The sequence below is a fragment of the Pleurodeles waltl genome, chromosome 7, assembly GCF_031143425.1.
Source record: "Pleurodeles waltl isolate 20211129_DDA chromosome 7, aPleWal1.hap1.20221129, whole genome shotgun sequence".
NCBI lineage: Eukaryota > Metazoa > Chordata > Amphibia > Caudata > Salamandridae > Pleurodeles > Pleurodeles waltl.
In genome coordinates, this window is record NC_090446.1 from 1,048,049,562 (window position 1) to 1,048,069,597 (window position 20,036).

The 20,036-nt window shown below is 47.6% G+C and overlaps 1 protein-coding gene across 1 annotated transcript in view; it reads left to right on the top strand.

Moving 5' to 3' along the window:
* Window positions 1–20,036, top strand: part of NOL11 (nucleolar protein 11) — a 425,248-nt gene that overhangs the window by 280,202 nt on the left and 125,010 nt on the right. Inside the window, exon 13 of the mRNA XM_069199905.1 lies at window positions 6,200–6,325. Coding sequence (XP_069056006.1) covers window positions 6,200–6,325 — 126 coding nt within the window. The remainder of the gene's footprint in view (window positions 1–6,199; window positions 6,326–20,036) is intronic.

Here is a 20,036-nt window from a genome sequence, read left to right on the forward strand (position 1 = left end):
CCTGAGGCTGTGGGAGGTTCAAGTGGACCCACTATGTCCACACCCACTCTTTCAAAGGGGACCCCCACTACTGGAAGTGGAATGAGGGGGGCCTTTGGATGTCCACCTGTCTTACCACTGGCTTGACAGGTGGTACAGGAGATGCAAAACTCCTTAACCTTCTGGGACATGTTGGGCCAGTAGAAGTGGTTGGCTAACCTCTCCCACGTCTTGGTTTGTCCCAAATGCCCAGCAAGGGGAATATCATGGGCTAAGGTCAGAATAAACTCTCTGAACCCCTGAGGCACTACCACTCTCCTAGTGGCACCAGGTTTGGGATCTCTTGCCTCAGTGTACAGGAGTCCATCTTCCCAATAGACCCTATGTGTTCCATTTTTCTTGCCTTTGGACTCTTCAGCAGCTTGCTGCCTAAGGCCTTCAAGAGAGGGACAGGTTTCTTGCCCCTTACACAACTCTTCCCTTGAGGGTCCCCCTGGGCCTAAGAGCTCAACCTGGTAAGGTTCCAGCTCCATAGGCTCAGTTCCCTCAGAGGGCAGAACTTCTTCCTGAGAAGAGAGGCTCTCTTTTTCTTGTTGTGTTGCAGCTGGTTTCCCAGCTGACTTTCCTTTTCTCTTGGTAGGCTGGGCCTTTCTTCCAGACTCCAGCTCTACTTTTTCACCCTGTGCCTTGCACTGTGCCCTTGTCTTGACACACACCAGTTCAGGGATACCCAGCATGGCTGCATGGGTTTTCAGTTCTACCTCTGCCCATGCTGAGGACTCCAGGTCATTTCCAAGCAAACAGTCTACTGGGATATTTGAGGAGACCACCACCTGTTTCAGGCCATTGACCCCTCCCCACTCTCAAGTTACCATTGCCATGGGATGTACTTTAGTTTGATTGTCAGCATTGGTGACTGGATAAGTTTGTCCAGTCAGGTATTGGCCAGGGGAAACCAGTTTCTCTGTCACCATAGTGACACTGGCACCTCTACACTTGTCCCATTAATTAAGAGCTGCTGCCTGTATTTTTGCATGTTAGGGGGCCAGGCAGCCAGTGTGGCTAAATCCACCCCACCCTCAGAGACTAATGTAGCTTCAGTGTGACACCTGATTTGCTCTGGGCACACTGTTGATCCCACTTGGAGACTAGCCATTCCAGTGTTAGCTGGAGTGGAGTTTGAAGTGGTATTTTTCTTTTCTTGGGACAGGCCTTGACTCCAGTTTGGTGTTGGACACCAGGCCTTTTTGGGATCAAAGTTTTTACCCTTGTACCCAGAATTGTTTTGTGAAGAGGCTCTGGGCCCACCCTCCTGTGCAGGTTTTTGGGGGCCTGTAGAAGACTCTTTACTATTTTTGTTTTTGGCTGTCTCACCACCCTTCCCCTGGGGAGGTTTTGTGACCCCTTTCTTTTGGTCACCCCCTGTGGAAGTTTTGGACACCCTAGTCTTGACCCAATGGTCCGCCTTCTTTCCCAATTCTTGGGGAGAAATTGGTCCTAGGTCTACCAGATGCTGATGCAGTTTGTCATTGAAACAATTACTTAATAGGTGTTCTTTCACAAATAAATTGTACAGCCCATCATAATTACTTACACCAGTGCCTTGAATCCAACCATCTAGTGTTTTTACTGAGTAGTCTACAAAGTCAACCCAGGTCTGGCTCGAGGATTTTTGAGCCCCCCTGAATCTAATCTTATACTCCTCAGTGGAGAATCCAAAGCCCTCAATCAGGGTACCCTTCATGAGGTCATAAGATTCTGCATCTTTTCCAGAGAGTGTGAGGAGTCTATCCCTACACTTTCCTGTGAACATTTCCCAAAGGAGAGCACCCCAGTGAGATTTGTTCACTTTTCTGGTTACACAAGCCCTCTCAAAAGCTGTGAACCATTTGGTGATGTCATCACCATCTTCATATTTAGTTACAATCCCTTTAGGGATTTTCAACATGTCAGGAGAATCTCTGACCCTATTTATGTTGCTGCCACCATTGATGGGTCCTAGGCCCATCTCTTGTCTTTCCCTTTCTATGGCTAGGATCTGTCTTTCCAAAGCCAATCTTTTGGCCATCCTGGCTAACTGGATGTCCTCTTCACTGGAGTTATCCTCAGTGATTTCAGAGAGGTTGGTCCCTCCTGTGAGGGAGCCAGCATCTCTGACTATTATGCTTGGAGTCAGGGCTTGAGAGGCCCTGTCCTCCCTAGATAGGACTGGTAGGGGGGAATCATCCTCCAAGTCACTATCATCATCCTCTGTGTTGCCATCCTCAGAGGGATTGGCCTTTTCAAACTCTGCCAACAGCTCCTGGAGCTGTAGTTTGGAAGGTCTGGGGCCGATTGTTATTTTCTTTAATTTACAGAGTGACCTTAGCTCCCTCATCTTAAGATGGAGGTAAGGGGTGGTGTCGAGTTCCACCACATTCATCTCTGTACTAGACATTATGCTTCTAAAAGTTGGAATACTTTTTAAGAATCTAAAACTAGTTCTAGAATCTAATTCAAACTTTTACCAAACTTTTAAACTCTAAAAGTAATGCTAACAGGGACTAACACAAGGCCCTAGCAGGACTTTAAAGAATTTAGAAAAATTTCAGATTGCAAAAAATCAATTTCTAATGACTATTTTTGGAAATGGTTGTGTGATCAGGTATTGGCTGAGTAGTCCAGCAAATGCAAAGTCTTGTACCCCACCGCTGATCCACCAATGTAGGAAGTTGGCTCTGTATGTGCTATTTCAAAGTAAGGAATAGCATGCACAGAGTCCAAGGGTTCCCCTTAGAGGTAAGATAGTGGTAAAAAGAGATAATACTAATGCTCTATGTTGTGGTAGTGTGGTCGAGCAGTAGGCTTATCCAAGGAGTAGTGTTAAGCATTTGTTGCACATACACACAGGCAATAAATGAGGAATACACACTCAGAGACAAATCCAGCCAATAGGTTTTGTTATAGAAAAATATATTTTCTTAGTTTATTTTAAGAACCACAGGTTCAAATTCTACATGTAATATCTCATTTGAAAGGTATTGCAGGTAAGTACTTTAGGAACTTTGAACAATTACAGTAGCATATATACTTTTCACATAAAACACAAATAGCTGTTTTAAAAGTGGACACAGTGCAATTTTCACAGTTCCTGGGGGAGGTAAAGTATTGTCATTTTTAGCAGGTAAGTAAATCACTTACAGGTCTCAGTTTTGGGTCCAAGGTAGCCCACCGTTGGGGGTTCAGAGCAACCCCAAAGTTACCACACCAGCAGCTGAGGGCCGGTCAGGTGCGGAGGTCAAAGAGGTGCCCAAAACACATAGGCTTCAATGGAGAGAAGGGGGTGCCCCGGTTCCAGTCTGCCAGCAGGTAAGTACCCGCGTCTTCGGAGGGCAGACCAGGGGGGTTTTGTAGGGCACCTGGGGGGACACAAGTCAGCACAAAAAGTACACCCTCAGCAGCGCGGGGGCGGCCGGGTGCAGTGTGTAAACAAGCGTCGGGTTCTCTGTAGATTTCAATGGGAGACCAAGGGGTCTCTTCAGCGGTGCAGGCAGGCAAGGGGGGGGCTCCTAGGGGTAGCCACCACCTGGGCAAGGGAGAGGGCCTCCTGGGGGTCACTCCTGCACAGAAGTTCCGTTCCTTCAGGTGCTGGGGGCTGCGGGTGCTGGGTCTTTTCCAGCCGTCGGGACTTTAGGTTCAGGCAGTCGCTGTCAGGGGGAGCCTCGGGATTCCCTCTGCAGGCGTCGCTGTGGGGGCTCAGGGGGGACAACTTTGGTTACTCACGGTCTCGGAGTCGCCGGAGGGTCCTCCATGAGGTGTTGGTTCTCCACCAGTCGAGTCGGGGTCGCCGGGTGCAGTGTTGCAAGTCTCACGCTTCTTGCGGGGATTTGCAGGGGTCTTTAAATCTGCTCCTCTGTAACAAAGTTGCAGTTCTTTTGGAGCAGTGCCGCTGTCCTCGGGAGTTTCTTGTCTTTCTTGAAGCAGGGCAGTCCTCTGAGGATTCAGAGGTCGCTGGTCCTTTGGAAAGCGTCGCTGGAGCAGGTTTCTTTGGAAGGCAGGAGACAGGCCGGTAAGACTGGGGCCAAAGCAGTTGGTGTCTTCTGTTCTTCTTCTGCAGGGGTTTTTCAGCTCAGCAGTCCTCTTCTTCTTGTAGTTTCAGGAATCTAAATTCTTAGGTTCAGGGAAGCCCTTAAATACTAAATTTAAGGGCGTGTTTAGGTCTGGGGGGGTTAGTAGCCAATGTCTACTAGCCCTGAGGGTGGGTACACCCTCTTTGTGCCTCCTCCCAAGGGGAGGGGGTCACATCCCTAATCCTATTGGGGGAATCCTCCATCTGCAAGATGAAGGATTTCTAAAAGTTTGAGTCACTTCAGCTCAGGACACCTTAGGGGCTGTCCTGACTGGCCAGTGACTCCTCCTTGTTATTCTCATTATTTCCTCCGGCCTTGCCGCCAAAAGTGGGGGCCGTGGCCGGAGGGGGCGGGCAACTCCACTAGCTGGAGTGTCCTGCGGTGCTGGAACAAAGTGGTGAGCGTTTGAGGCTCACCGCCAGGTGTTACAGCTCCTGCCTGGGGGAGGTGTTAGCATCTCCACCCAGTGCAGGCTTTGTTACTGGCCTCAGAGTGACAAAGGCACTCCCCATGGGGCCAGCAACATGTCTCTAGTGTGGCAGGCTGCTGGAACCAGTCAGCCTACACAAATAGTTGGATACAGTTTCAGGGGGCACCTCTAAGGTGCCCTCTGGGGTGTGTTTCACAATAAAATGTACACTGGCATCAGTGTGCATTTATTGTGCTGAGAAGTTTGATACCAAACTTCTCAGTTTTCAGTGTAGCCATTATGGTGCTGTAGAGTTCGTGTAAAACAGACTCCCAGACCATATACTCTTATGGCTACCCTGCACTTACAATGTCTAAGGTTTGGCTTAGACACTGTAGGGGCACAGTGCTCATGCACTGGTGCCCTCACCTATGGTATAGTGCACCCTGCCTTAGGGCTGTAAGACCTGCTAGAGGTGTGACTTATCTATACTTGCATAGGCAGTGAGAGGCTGGCATGGCACCCTGAGGGGAGTGCCATGTCGACTTACTCATTTTGTTCTCACCAGCACACACAAGCTGGCAAGCAGTGTGTCTGTGCTGGGTGAGGGGTCTCCAGGGTGGCATAAGTCATGCTGCAGCCCTTAGAGACCTTCCCTGGCATCAGGGCCCTTAGTACCAGAGGTACCAGTTACAAGGGACTTACCTGGATGCCAGGGTGTGCCAATTGTGGATACAAAAGTACAGGTTAGGGAAAGAACACTGGTGCTGGGGCCTGGTTAGCAGGCCTCAGCACACTTTCAATTCAAAACATAGCATCAGCAAAGGCAAAAAGTCAGGGGGTAACCATGCCAAGGAGGCATTTCCTTACACATACTCCTAGCAAACTTGTGAAGGCTGTTTTCACATGAGCAGATATATATGGTCACAGGCTCGAATCTCTACTGCTACACTCAGCATTTCATCCTTCCTAAGCTCAATAAAATGAGGACCATTGAGTTGGGTAACAACAGACATCTGTTATTTTAGCACTAAGATACCCTAGGATGGATGTGTCTTTTACAAATATGCATCCTCTTTTATGTTGTATTTGTTCATACAGATATTTCCTGAGTCATTGCAAAATCACTTTTTCTACACTCCCCTTTTCCCACTGTTTGAAACAATCTACTCCTGCCCTTGCAACACATAAATACCACCTTTTTCTAGTGTTGGAAGATATTGAACAAGACTTGATGAATACCCTCCCACATGCAAGTGAATGGATGTATACAAGCTTGCAGTGCATTCCAACTCTGCCAGTGCAACTTTTCACCTTCTTTCAGACCCTGTGCGTAGATTTGCAGTAATGTGTGGGAATTAGAGCCTTAATAGAATCCAAACCCATGTAAAATATGAGCATAACTAGAGAGGCTGCCATAATTTGGCAACACACTGCATGTCACCAAAAGGAGCAAGTCGATGTTTTTAAAGGACAAATAGATTTCTGAAGCATTGTATCCCCTTGAAAAGTATTTGATAAAATCCCACACCTCCGAAGCACTATTGCAGTACATTAATGTATAATTTAAACCTGTATAAAATGGGCTGTGGTTTTAACCATTTAAGTATGCATTCATAACTTCATGCTAGCATTGAATTAACCACAACTGAAATGGGTATTCTTTCTTAACCACAACTGAAGTGGATATTCTTTCTTTCAGCTCGTGTCCTGACTTAATCACATTACTCTTGGACAAGGAAGATATGCACCTGTTACAATTTTGTCTACATCTTTTTCCCGATATTCCTGAATCAGTTACTTGTGCTTGCTTGAAGACAGTCCTAAAGTAAGTAATAGATTAGAAGCTATTCTTTTTTTACTTTCAATTTGTAGTAGAAGACTCGCCTAAAAAGGCTATTTCAGGTTAACTCCGTCAATGATTCACAAATCTATTAAACTTTTGCTACTCTGATTAGGAAAGCAACACAACCTATATGTAGCCCAAGCGTAAAGTATTACTTTGATTAATACAAATTCACAGAAATCAAATCCTTACAGATAGAAACATGATATAGATGCATCATTAAGTGAATATTTGAGCTAAATCATAAAAACACCCAATCAAATAAAAATATTTCAAGAAAAAGTTAAAATACGATTCAGTAAAGCTTTTGTCATATTTTGTGTTTTATTTTTTACATGTGTAGCTCTTTTACACTTTTATCACCACTTTTTCTGTAATAACTGGATCTATTGAAAACACTGTCTTTGCCACTCTATGCCAGTGCTCTTCATTATGTAAAAACCTGTTCTACCTTTTCCAAAACTCTACTAAAAGAAAAAAAGTTTGAATGTTTTTAAATGTTTACCTGCATTGTGTCTGTGAAGACTTTTTATATATATATTTGTTGCTGTATGTATCTTATGTAGGTTCCGATTGGATAATATCGACGGTATGCAGACTTTGTGCTGCTTTTTTTGCCAACTGCTGTTTCGCTCCCTCCATTGCAGTGCCAAATTAAGCAGTGCTGTCATTAGAGGTAGTGAAATGCCAGTGAGCTCGGTGTGGGACTCTCCTTGGAAAAAAAAACAGAATTACAGCAGGGCAAACACCGGTGTTGAGTGTGTCTGTTTGCCGTATGGTAAAATGTCAGCAAATCATCTACAACCTATGTTGGATAGTTCTAAAGTGTATCTATAATCACTCTTTTTTGTCTTTGAAAAGACTTAAACACTTTGCCTTTATATCAAGGCCTTCCATGAATTTCTTTATCCCCCAGGTGACCGGTTCAGAGTTCAAATATAATTTATTTTTGGATTAGATTTTCTTCTTTTCATTTGGAGAGGCTTCATTAGGAAAGAATTCCTTCCAATATTGAATCATTAATAGAATCACCCTGTTGTCGAGCTGGGAATCCAATTGTAGCCATAGAGAGAGGTGCATGTTAAAAAGACAGAAAAGCTTTAGCATTGTCAGTGAAGCAGCCTATTACCTTAATTTTAAAAAGGCCCAAACTTCAGCAGGTAGCAGTCTACAGCTGAGCCCTCCCCCCTTTACCAGGACACATAGCTCAGATTTCTACAGCACCCCTTGTGTGAAGGGAACCTTCCCTGAGCACTGTTTTGTCAGTCACAGATAAGTTGGCTATTTGTGCTTGATTTCTTTTTGTACAGCCATATGCCTTCTGGAAGTAGAGTTCAAGTTTGTTTGAAATAGCACACTGCCCTTTTATACTTGGTTCTTCCTCACATGGAGGCACCCGAACGGTGTGATGTGGAAAGTAAAGACATATTGCCTTTATAATGACTACAAGTCTGTTAACTCACCGTTTTCCACTACCATGCCCATTGCTTAATTTTGATTTGAATTGCAGATTTCTCCAGCTGTTAAGAAGTATTAGAAGCTGATATTAATGCCCTGGGTAACAGAAATAAGAGAGACTGAGGCAAGTTGATCTTTTCTGCAGCAATAACTAAATTTCTACTGTGCAGACAGTCCAGGGGTTCAGTTACTAGTGGGCAGGGCTTGCTCTAGCAGTCCAAAGGTGCTCTATTAGGGACTAGGATGGTCGAACAGCCTTAGGCGTATCAGAGAGGAGTGTTAGACTTTTACCATAGGCACACAGTCAGTAAATGAGACACACAACTCAATAAGTTAATCCGAACCAATTTACAAAAAAATATAAGTATATTTATATATATTTAGTGTAAGGAAATGCCTCCTTGGCATGGTTACCCCCTGACTTTTTGCCTTTGCTGATGCTATGTTTTGATTTGAAAGTGTGCTGAGGCCTGCTAACCAGGCCCCAGCACCAGTGTTCTTTCCCTAACCTGTACTTTTGTTTTACACAATTGGCACACCCTGGCATCCAGGTAAGTCCCTTGTAACTGATACCCCTGGTACCAAGGGCCCTGATGCCAGGGAAGGTCTCTAAGGGCTGCAGCATAGCTTATGCCACCCTGGGGACCCCTCACTCAGCACAGACACACTGCTTGCCAGCTTGTGTGTGCTGGTGAGGACAAAACGAGTAAGTCGACATGGCACTACCCTCAGGGTGCCATGCCAACCTCACACTGCCTATGCAGTATAGATAAGTCACCCCTCTAGCAGGCCTTACAGCCCTAAGGCAGGGTGCACTATACCATAGGTGAGGGCACCAGTGCATGAGCACTGTGCCCCTACAGTGTCTAAGCAAAACCTTAGACATTGTAAGTACAGGGTAGCCATAAGAGTATATGGTCTGGGAGTCTGTCATGCACGAACTCCACAGCACCATAATGGCTACACTGAAAACTGGGAAGTTTGGTGTAGGAAGTTGGCTCTGTATGTGCTATTTCAAAGTAAGGAATAGCATGCACAGAGTCCAAGGGTTCCCCTTAGAGGTAAAATAGTGGTAAAAATAGATAATACTAATGCTCTATTTTGTGGTAGTGTGGTCGAGCAGTAGGCTTATCCAAGGAGTAGTGTTAAGCATTTGTTGTACATACACATAGACAATAAATGAGGTACACACACTCAGAGACAAATCCAGCCAATAGGTTTTTGTATAGAAAAATATCTTTTCTTAGTTTATTTTAAGAACCTCAGGTTCAAATTCTACATGTAATATCTCATTCGAAAGGTATTGCAGGTAAGTACTTTAGGAACTTTAAATCATAAAAATTGCATGTATACTTTTCAAGTTATTGACAAATAGCTGTTTTAAAAGTGGACACTTAGTGCAATTTTCACAGTTCCTGGGGGAGGTAAGTTTCTGTTAGTTTTACCAGGTAAGTAAGTCACTTACAGGGTTCAGTTCTTGGTCCAAGGTAGACCACCGTTGGGGGTTCAGAGCAACCCCAAAGTCACCACACCAGCAGCTCAGGGCCGGTCAGGTGCAGAGTTCAAAGTGGTGCCCAAAACACATAGGCTAGAATGGAGAGAAGGGGGTGCCCCGGTTCCGGTCTGCTTGCAGGTAAGTACCCGCGTCTTCGGAGGGCAGACCAGGGGGGTTTTGTAGGGCACCGGGGGGGATACAAGCCCACACAGAAATTTCACCCTCAGCAGCGCGGGGGCGGCCGGGTGCAGTGTAGGAACAGGCGTCGGGTTCGCAATGTTAGTCTATGAGAGATCTCTGGATCTCTTCAGCGCTGCAGGCAGGCAAGAGGGGGATTCCTCGGGGAAACCTCCACTTGGGTAAGGGAGAGGGACTCCTGGGGGTCACTTCTCCAGTGAAAGTCCGGTCCTTCAGGTCCTGGGGGCTGCGGGTGCAGGGTCTCTCCCAGGTGTCGGGACTTAGGATTCAAAGAGTCGCGGTCAGGGGAAGCCTCGGGATTCCCTCTGCAGGCGGCGCTGTGGGGGCTCAGGGGGGACAGGTTTTGGTACTCACAGTATCAGAGTAGTCCTGGGGTCCCTCCTGAGGTGTTGGATCTCCACCAGCCGAGTCGGGGTCGCCGGGTGCAGTGTTGCAAGTCTCACGCTTCTTGCGGGGAGCTTGCAGGGTTCTTTCAAGGTTGCTGGAAACAAAGTTGCAGCCTTTCTTGGAGCAGGTCCGCTGTCCTCGGGAGTTTCTTGTCTTTTCGAAGCAGGGGCAGTCCTCAGAGGATGTCGAGGTCGCTGGTCCCTTTGGAAGGCGTCGCTGGAGCAGGATCTTTGGAAGGCAGGAGACAGGCCGGTGAGTTTCTGGAGCCAAGGCAGTTGTCGTCTTCTGGTCTTCCTCTGCAGGGGTTTTCAGCTAGGCAGTCCTTCTTCTTGTAGTTGCAGGAATCTAATTTTCTAGGGTTCAGGGTAGCCCTTAAATACTAAATTTAAGGGCGTGTTTAGGTCTGGGGGGTTAGTAGCCAATGGCTACTAGCCCTGAGGGTGGGTACACCCTCTTTGTGTCTCCTCCCAAGGGGAGGGGGTCACAATCCTAACCCTATTGGGGGAATCCTCCATCTGCAAGATGGAGGATTTCTAAAAGTTAGAGTCACTTCAGCTCAGGACACCTTAGGGGCTGTCCTGACTGGCCAGTGACTCCTCCTTGTTGCTTTCTTTGTTCCCTCCAGCCTTGCCGCCAAAAGTGGGGGCCGTGGCCGGAGGGGGCGGGCAACTCCACTCAGCTGGAGTGCCCTGCTGGGCTGTGACAAAGGGGTGAGCCTTTGAGGCTCACCGCCAGGTGTTACAGCTCCTGCCTGGGGGAGGTGTTAGCATCTCCACCCAGTGCAGGCTTTGTTACTGGCCTCAGAGTGACAAAGGCACTCTCCCCATGGGGCCAGCAACATGTCTCTGGTGTGGCAGGCTGCTGGAACTAGTCAGCCTACACAGACAGTCGGTTAAGTTTCAGGGGGCACCTCTAAGGTGCCCTCTGTGGTGTATTTTACAATAAAATGTACACTGGCATCAGTGTGCATTTATTGTGCTGAGAAGTTTGATACCAAACTTCCCAGTTTTCAGTGTAGCCATTATGGTGCTGTGGAGTTCGTGTTTGACAGACTCCCAGACCATATACTCTTATGGCTACCCTGCACTTACAATGTCTAAGGTTTTGTTTAGACACTGTAGGGGTACCATGCTCATGCACTGGTACCCTCACCTATGGTATAGTGCACCCTGCCTTAGGGCTGTAAGGCCTGCTAGAGGGGTGTCTTACCTATACTGCATAGGCAGTGAGAGGCTGGCATGGCACCCTGAGGGGAGTGCCATGTCGACTTACTCGTTTTGTCCTCACTAGCACACACAAGCTGGCAAGCAGTGTGTCTGTGCTGAGTGAGAGGTCTCCAGGGTGGCATAAGACATGCTGCAGCCCTTAGAGACCTTCCTTGGCATCAGGGCCCTTGGTACTAGAAGTACCAGTTACAAGGGACTTATCTGGATGCCAGGGTCTGCCAATTGTGGATACAAAAGTACAGGTTAGGGAAAGAACACTGGTGCTGGGGCCTGGTTAGCAGGCCTCAGCACACTTTCAATTGTAAACATAGCATCAGCAAAGGCAAAAAGTCAGGGGGCAACCATGCCAAGGAGGCATTTCCTTACACAACCCCCCCCCAAACGAAAGAGGATGAGACTAACCTTTCCCAAGAGAGTCTTCATTTTCTAAGTGGAAGAACCTGGAAAGGCCATCTGCATTGGCATGGGCAGTCCCAGGTCTGTGTTCCACTATAAAGTCCATTCCCTGTAGGGAGATGGACCACCTCAACAGTTTAGGATTTTCACCTTTCATTTGCATCAGCCATTTGAGAGGTCTGTGGTCAGTTTGAACTAGGAAGTGAGTCCCAAAGAGGTATGGTCTCAGCTTCTTCAGGGACCAAACCACAGCAAAGGCCTCCCTCTCAATGGCACTCCAACGCTGCTCCCTGGGGAGTAACCTCCTGCTAATGAAAGCAACAGGCTGGTCAAGGCCATCATCATTTGTTTGGGACAAAACTGCCCCTATCCCATGTTCAGAGGCATCAGTCTGCACAATGAACTGCTTAGAATAATCTGGAGCTTTTAGAACTGGTGCTGAGCACATTGCTTGTTTCAGGGTGTCAAAGGCCTGTTGGCATTCCACAGTCCAGTTCACTTTCTTGGGCATTTTCTTGGAGGTGAGTTCAGTGAGGGCTGTCACAATGGATCCATATCCCTTCACAAACCTCCTGTAATACCCAGTCAAGCCAAGGAATGCCCTGACTTGAGTCTGGGTTTTTGGAGCTACCCAGTCCAGAATAGTCTGGATCTTGGGTTGGAGTGGCTGAACTTGGCCTCCACCTACAAGGTGGCCCAGGTAAACCACAGTTCCCTGCCCTATCTGGCATTTGGATGCCTTGATAGAGAGGCCTGCAGATTGCAGAGCCTTCAAAACCTTCTTCAGGTGGACCAGGTGATCCTGCCAGGTGGAGCTAAAGACAGCAATATCATCAAGATAAGCTGTGCTAAAGGACTCCAAGCCAGCAAGGACTTGATTCACCAACCTTTGGAAGGTGGCAGGGGCATTCTTTAAACCAAAGGGCATAACAGTAAACTGATAATGCCCATCAGGTGTGGAGAATGCTGTTTTCTCTTTTGCTCCAGGTGCCATTTTTATTTGCCAGTACCCTGCTGTCAAGTCAAAGGTACTTAAGAATTTGGCAGCACCTAATTTGTCTATGAGCTCATCAGCTCTTGGAATTGGATGAGCATCTGTGTTGGTGACAGAATTGAGCCCTCTGTAGTCCACACAAAACCTCATCTCTTTCTTTCCATCTTTGGTGTGAGGTTTGGGGACTAAGACCACTGGGCTAGCCCAGGGGCTGTCAGAGCGCTCAATTACTCCCAATTCCAGCATCTTGTGGACTTCCACCTTGATGCTTTCCTTAACATGGTCAGACTGTCTAAAGATTTTGTTTTTGACAGGCATGCTGTCTCCTGTGTCCACATCATGGGTACACAGGTGTGTCTGACCAGGGGTTAAGGAGAAGAGTTCAGGAAACTGTTGTAGGACTCTCCTACAATCAGCTTGCTGTTGGCCAGAGAGGGTGTCTGAGTAGATCACTCCATCTACTGTGCCATCTTTTGGGTCTGATGACAGAAGATCAGGGAGAGGTTCACTCTCTGCCTCCTGATCCTCATCTGTTACCATCAACAGATTCACATCAGCCCTGTCATGGAAGAGTTTAAGGCGGTTCACATGGATCACCCTCTTGGGGCTCCTGCTTGTGCCCAGGTCCACCAGGTAGGTGACCTGACTCTTCCTTTCTAGCACTGGGTAAGGCCCACTCCATTTGTCCTGGAGTGCTCTGGGAGCCACAGGCTCCAGAACCCAGACTTTCTGCCCTGGTTGGAACTCAACCAGTGCAGCCTTTTGGTCATACCAAAACTTCTGGAGCTGTTGGCTGGCCTCAAGGTTTTTGGTTGCCTTTTCCATGTACTCTGCCATTCTAGAGCGAAGGCCAAGTACATAGTCCACTATGTCTTGTTTAGGCTCATGGAGAGGTCTCTCCCAGCCTTCTTTAACAAGAGCAAGTGGTCCCCTTACAGGATGACCAAACAGAAGTTCAAAGGGTGAGAATCCTACTCCCTTCTGTGGCACCTCTCTGTAAGCGAAAAGCAGACATGGCAAGAGGACATCCCATCTCCTTTTGAGTTTTTCTGGGAGCCCCATGATCATGCCTTTTAATGTCTTGTTGAATCTCTCAACCAAGCCATTAGTTTGTGGATGGTATGGTGTAGTGAATTTGTAAGTCACTCCACACTCATTCCACATGTGTTTTAGGTATGCTGACATGAAGTTGGTACCTCTGTCAGACACCACCTCCTTAGGGAAACCCGCTCTGGTAAAGATACCAATGAGGGCCTTGGCTACTGCAGGGGCAGTAGTCGACCTAAGGGGAATAGCTTCAGGATACCTGGTAGCATGATCCACTACTACCAGGATATACATATTTCCTGAGGCTGTGGGAGGTTCTAGTGGACCAACTATGTCCACACCCACTCTTTCAAAGGGAACCCCCACCACTGGAAGTGGAATGAGGGGGGCCTTTGGATGCCCACCTGTCTTACCACTGGCTTGACAGGTGGGGCAGGAGAGGCAAAACTCCTTAAGCATGTTGGACATATTGGGCCAGTAGAAGTGGTTGACTAACCTCTCCCACGTCTTGGTTTGTCCCAAATGTCCAGCAAGGGGAATGTCATGGGCCAATGTTAGGATGAACTCTCTGAACAGCTGAGGCACTACCACTCTCCTAGTGGCACCAGGTTTGGGGTCTCTGGCCTCAGTGTACAGGAGTCCATCTTCCCAATAGACCCTATGCGTTCCATTTTTCTTGCCTTTGGACTCTTCAGCAGCTTGCTGCCTAAGGCTTTCAAGAGAGGGACAGGTTTCTTGTCCCTTACACAGCTCCTCCCTTGAGGGTCCCCCTGGGCCTAAGAGCTCAACCTGATAAGGTTCGAGCTCCAAAGGCTCAGTTCCCTCAGAGGGCAGAACTTCTTCCTGAGAAGAGAGGTTCCCTTTCTTTTGCTGTGTTGCAGTTGGTTTCCCAACTGACTTTCCTGTTCTCTTGGTAGGCTGGGCCATTTTTCCAGACTCCCGCTCTACTTGTTCACCCTGTGCCTTGCATTGTGCTCTTGTTTTCAAACACACCAGTTCAGGGATACCCAGCATTGCTGCATGGGTTTTTAGTTCTACCTCAGCCCATGCTGAGGACTCCAGGTCATTTCCAAGCAGACAGTCCACTGGGATATTTGAGGAGACCACCACCTGTTTCAGGCCATTGACCCCTCCCCATTCTAAAGTAACCATTGCCATGGGATGTACTTTTCTCTGATTGTCAGCGTTGGTGACTGTGTAAGTTTTTCCAGTCAGGTATTGGCCAGGGGAAACCAGTTTCTCTGTCACCATGGTGACACTGGCACCTGTATCCCTCAGGCCCTCTATTCTAGTCCCATTAATTAAGAGTTGCTGTCTGTATTTTTGCATGTTAGGCGGCCAGACAGCTAGTGTGGCTAAATCCACCCCACCCTCAGAAACTAGAGTAGCTTCAGTGTGGACCCTGATTTGCTCTGGGCACACTGTTGATCCCACTTGGAGACTAGCCATACCAGTGTTACCTGGATGGGAGTTTGGAGTGGAACCTTTCTTGGGACAGGCCTTGTCTCCAGTTTGGTGTCCATGCTGTTTACAGCTATGACACCAGGCCTTCTTGGGATCAAAGTTTTTACCCTTGTACCCATTGTTTTGTGAAGAGGCTCTGGGCCCACCCTCCTGTGCAGGTTTTTGGGGGCCTGTAGAAGACTCTTTACTATTTTTAGTTTTGGTTGTCTCATCACCCTTCCCCTGGGGAGTCTTTGTGACCCCTTTCTTTTGGTCACCCCCTGTTGAAGTCTTGGACACCCTTGTCTTGACCCAATGGTCCGCCTTCTTTCCCAATTCTTGGGGAGAAAATGGTCCTAGGTCTACCAGATGCTGATGCAGTTTATCATTGAAACAATTACTTAACAGGTGTTCTTTCACAAATAAATTGTACAGCCCATCATAATTACTTACACCACTGCCTTGAATCCAACCATCTAGTGTTTTCACTGAGTAGTCTACAAAGTCAACCCAGGTCTGGCTCGAGGATTTTTGAGCCCCCCTGAATCTAATCCTATACTCCTCAGTGGAGAATCCAAAGCCCTCAATCAGGGTACCCTTCATGAGGTCATAAGATTCTGCATCTTGTCCAGAGAGTGTGAGGAGTCTATCCCTACACTTTCCTGTGAACATTTCCCAAAGGAGAGCACCCCAGTGAGATCTGTTCACTTTTCTGGTTACACAAGCCCTCTCAAAAGCTGTGAACCATTTGGTGATGTCATCACCATCTTCATATTTAGTTACAATCCCTTTAGGGATTTTCAACATGTCAGGAGAATCTCTGACCCTATTTATGTTGCTGCCACCATTGATGGGTCCTAGGCCCATCTCTTGTCTTTCCCTCTCTATGGCTAGGATCTGTCTTTCCAAAGCCAATCTTTTGGCCATCCTGGCTAACTGGATGTCCTCTTCACTGGGGCTATCCTCAGTGATTTCAGAGGTGTTGGTCTCTCCTGTGAGGGAACCAGCATCTCTGACTATTATTTTTGGAGTCAGGGTTTGAGGGACCCTGTTCTCCCTAGATAGGATTGGTAGGGGGGAATTGTCCTCCAAGTCACTATCCTCTTCCTCTGAGTTGCCACCCTCAGAGGGGTTGGCCTTTTCAAACTCTGCCAAAAGCTCCTGGAGCTGTATTTTGGTAGGTTTGGGGCCCATTGTTATTTTCTTTATTTTACAGAGTGACCTTAGCTCCCTCATCTTAAGATGGAGGTAAGGTGTGGTGTCGAGTTCCACCACGGTCACATCTGTGCTAGACATTTTGCTTCTAAAAGTTGGAATACTTTTTAAGAATCTACAACTGGTTCTAGAATCTAATTCAAACTTTTACAAACTTTTAAACTCTAAAAGAAATGCTAAACAGGATCTAACACAAGGCCCTAGCAGGTCTTTTAAGAATTTAGAAAACTTTTCAAATTGCAAAAATCAATTTCTAATGACAATTTTGGAATTTGTCGTGTGATCAGGTATTGGCTGAGTAGTCCAGCAAATGCAAAGTCTTGTACCCCACCGCTGATCCACCAATGTAGGAAGTTGGCTCTGTATGTGCTATTTCAAAGTAAGGAATAGCATGCACAGAGTCCAAGGGTTCCCCTTAGAGGTAAAATAGTGGTAAAAATAGATAATACTAATGCTCTATTTTGTGGTAGTGTGGTCGAGCAGTAGGCTTATCCAAGGAGTAGTGTTAAGCATTTGTTGTACATACACATAGACAATAAATGAGGTACACACACTCAGAGACAAATCCAGCCAATAGGTTTTTGTATAGAAAAATATCTTTTCTTAGTTTATTTTAAGAACCACAGGTTCAAATTCTACATGTAATATCTCATTTGAAAGGTATTGCAGGTAAGTACTTTAGGAACTTTAAATCATAAAAATTGCATGTATACTTTTCAAGTTATTGACAAATAGCTGTTTTAAAAGTGGACACTTAGTGCAATTTTCACAGTTCCTAGGGGAGGTAAGTTTTGGTTAGTTTTACCAGGTAAGTAAGACACTTACAGGGTTCAGTTCTTGGTCCAAGGTAGCCCACCGTTGGGGGTTCAGAGCAACCCCAAAGTCACCACACCAGCAGCTCAGGGCCGGTCAGGTGCAGAGTTCAAAGTGGTGCCCAAAACACATAGGCTAGAATGGAGAGAAGGGGGTGCCCCGGTTCCGGCCTGCTGGCAGGTAAGTACCCGCGTCTTCGGAGGGCAGACCAGGGGGGTTTTGTAGGGCACCGGGGGGGACACAAGTCCACACAGAAATTTCACCCTCAGCAGCGCGGGGGCGGCCGGGTGCAGTGTAGAAACAGGCGTCGAGTTCGCAATGTTAGTCTATGAGAGATCTCGGGATCTCTTCAGCGCTGCAGGCAGGCAAGGGGGGGATTCCTCGGGGAAACCTCCACTTGGGCAAGGGAGAGGGACTCCTGGGGGTCACTCCTCCAGTGAAAGTCCGGTCCTTCAGGTCCTGGGGGCTGCGGGTGCAGGGTCTCTCCCAGGCGTCGGGACTTTGGATTCAAAGAGTCGCGGTCAGGGGAAGCCTCTGGATTCCCTCTGCAGGCGGCGCTGTGGGGGCTCAGGGGGGACAGGTTTTGGTACTCACAGTATCAGAGTAGTCCTGGGGTCCCTCCTGAGGTGTTGGATCTCCACCAGCCGAGTCGGGGTCGCCGGGTGCAGTGTTGCAAGTCTCACGCTTCTTGCGGGGAGCTTGCAGGGTTCTTTCAAAGCTGCTGGAAACAAAGTTGCAGCCTTTCTTGGAGCAGGTCCGCTGTCCTCGGGAGTTTCTTGTCTTTTTGAAGCAGGGGCAGTCCTCAGAGGATGTCGAGGTCGCTGGTCCCTTTGGAAGGCGTCGCTGGAGCAGGATCTTTGGAAGGCAGGAGACAGGCCGGTGAGTTTCTGGAGCCAAGGCAGTTGTCGTCTTCTGGTCTTCCTCTGCAGGGGTTTTCAGCTAGGCAGTCCTTCTTCTTGTAGTTGCAGGAATCTAATTTTCTAGGGTTCAGGGTAGCCCTTAAATACTAAATTTAAGGGCGTGTTTAGGTCTGGGGGGTTAGTAGCCAATGGCTACTAGCCCTGAGGGTGGGTACACCCTCTTTGTGCCTCCTCCCAAGGGGAGGGGGTCACAATCCTAACCCTATTGGGGGAATCCTCCATCTGCAAGATGGAGGATTTCTAAAAGTTAGAGTCACTTCAGCTCAGGACACCTTAGGGGCTGTCCTGACTGGCCAGTGACTCCTCCTTGTTGCTTTCTTTGTTCCCTCCAGCCTTGCCGCCAAAAGTGGGGGCCGTGGCCGGAGGGGGCGGGCAACTCCACTAAGCTGGAGTGCCCTGCTGGGCTGTGACAAAGGGGTGAGCCTTTGAGGCTCACCGCCAGGTGTCACAGCTCCTGCCTGGGGGAGGTGTTAGCATCTCCACCCAGTGCAGGCTTTGTTACTGGCCTCAGAGTGACAAAGGCACTCTCCCCATGGGGCCAGCAACATGTCTCTGGTGTGGCAGGCTGCTGGAACTAGTCAGCCTACACAGACAGTCGGTTAAGTTTCAGGGGGCACCTCTAAGGTGCCCTCTGGGGTGTATTTTGCAATAAAATGTACACTGGCATCAGTGTGCATTTATTGTGCTGAGAAGTTTGATACCAAACTTCCCAGTTTTCAGTGTAGCCATTATGGTGCTGTGGAGTTCGTGTTTGACAGACTCCCAGACCATATACTCTTATGGCTACCCTGCACTTACAATGTCTAAGGTTTTGTTTAGACACTGTAGGGGTACCATGCTCATGCACTGGTACCCTCACCTATGGTATAGTGCACCCTGCCTTAGGGCTGTAAGGCCTGCTAGAGGGGTGTCTTACCTATACTGCATAGGCAGTGAGAGGCTGGCATGGCACCCTGAGGGGAGTGCCATGTCGACTTACTCGTTTTGTCCTCACTAGCACACACAAGCTGGCAAGCAGTGTGTCTGTGCTGAGTGAGAGGTCTCCAGGGTGGCATAAGACATGCTGCAGCCCTTAGAGACCTTCCTTGGCATCAGGGCCCTTGGTACTAGAAGTACCAGTTACAAGGGACTTATCTGGATGCCAGGGTCTGCCAATTGTGGATACAAAAGTACAGGTTAGGGAAAGCACACTGGTGCTGGGGCCTGGTTAGCAGGCCACAGCACACTTTCAATTGTAAACATAGCATCAGCAAAGGCAAAAAGTCAGGGGGCAACCATGCCAAGGAGGCATTTCCTTACACTGTGTGTATGTACAACAAATGCTTAACACTACTCCATTCATAAGCCTACTGCTCGACCACACTACCACAAAATAGAGCATTAGTATTATCTCTTTTTGCCACTATCTTACCTCTAAGGGGAACCCTTGGACTCTGTGCATACTATTCCTTACTTTGAAATATTGCATACAGAGCCAACTTCCTACATTGGTGGATCAGCGGTGGGGTACAAGACTTTGCATTTGCTGGACTACTCAGCCAATACCTGATCACACGACAAATATCCAAAAATTGTCATTAGAAATTGATTTTTGCAATTTGAAATTTTTCTAAATTCTTAAAAGTCCTGCTAGGGCCTTGTGTTAGTCCCTGTTAGCATTTCTTTTAGAGTTTAAAAGTTTTGTGAAAGTTTGAATTAGAACCTAGAACTAGTTTTAGATTCTTAAAAAGTATTCCAACTTTTAGAACCATAATGTCTAGTACAGATGTGAATGTGATGGAACTCGACATCACGCCTTACCTCCATCTTAAGATGAGGGAGCTAAGGTCACCCTGTAAAATAAAGAAAATAACAATGGGCCCCAGACCTTCCAAACTACAGCTCCAGGAGCTTTTGGCAGAGTTTGAAAAGGCCAACCCCTCTGAGGATGGCAACACAGAGGATGAAGATAGTGACTTGGAGGAAAATTCCCACCTACCAGTCCTAACTAGGGAGAACAGGGCTACTCCAGCCCTGTCTCCAAATATAGTAGTCAGAGATGCTGCTTCCCTCACAGGAGGGACCAACATCTCTGAAATCACTGAGGATAACTCCAGTGAAG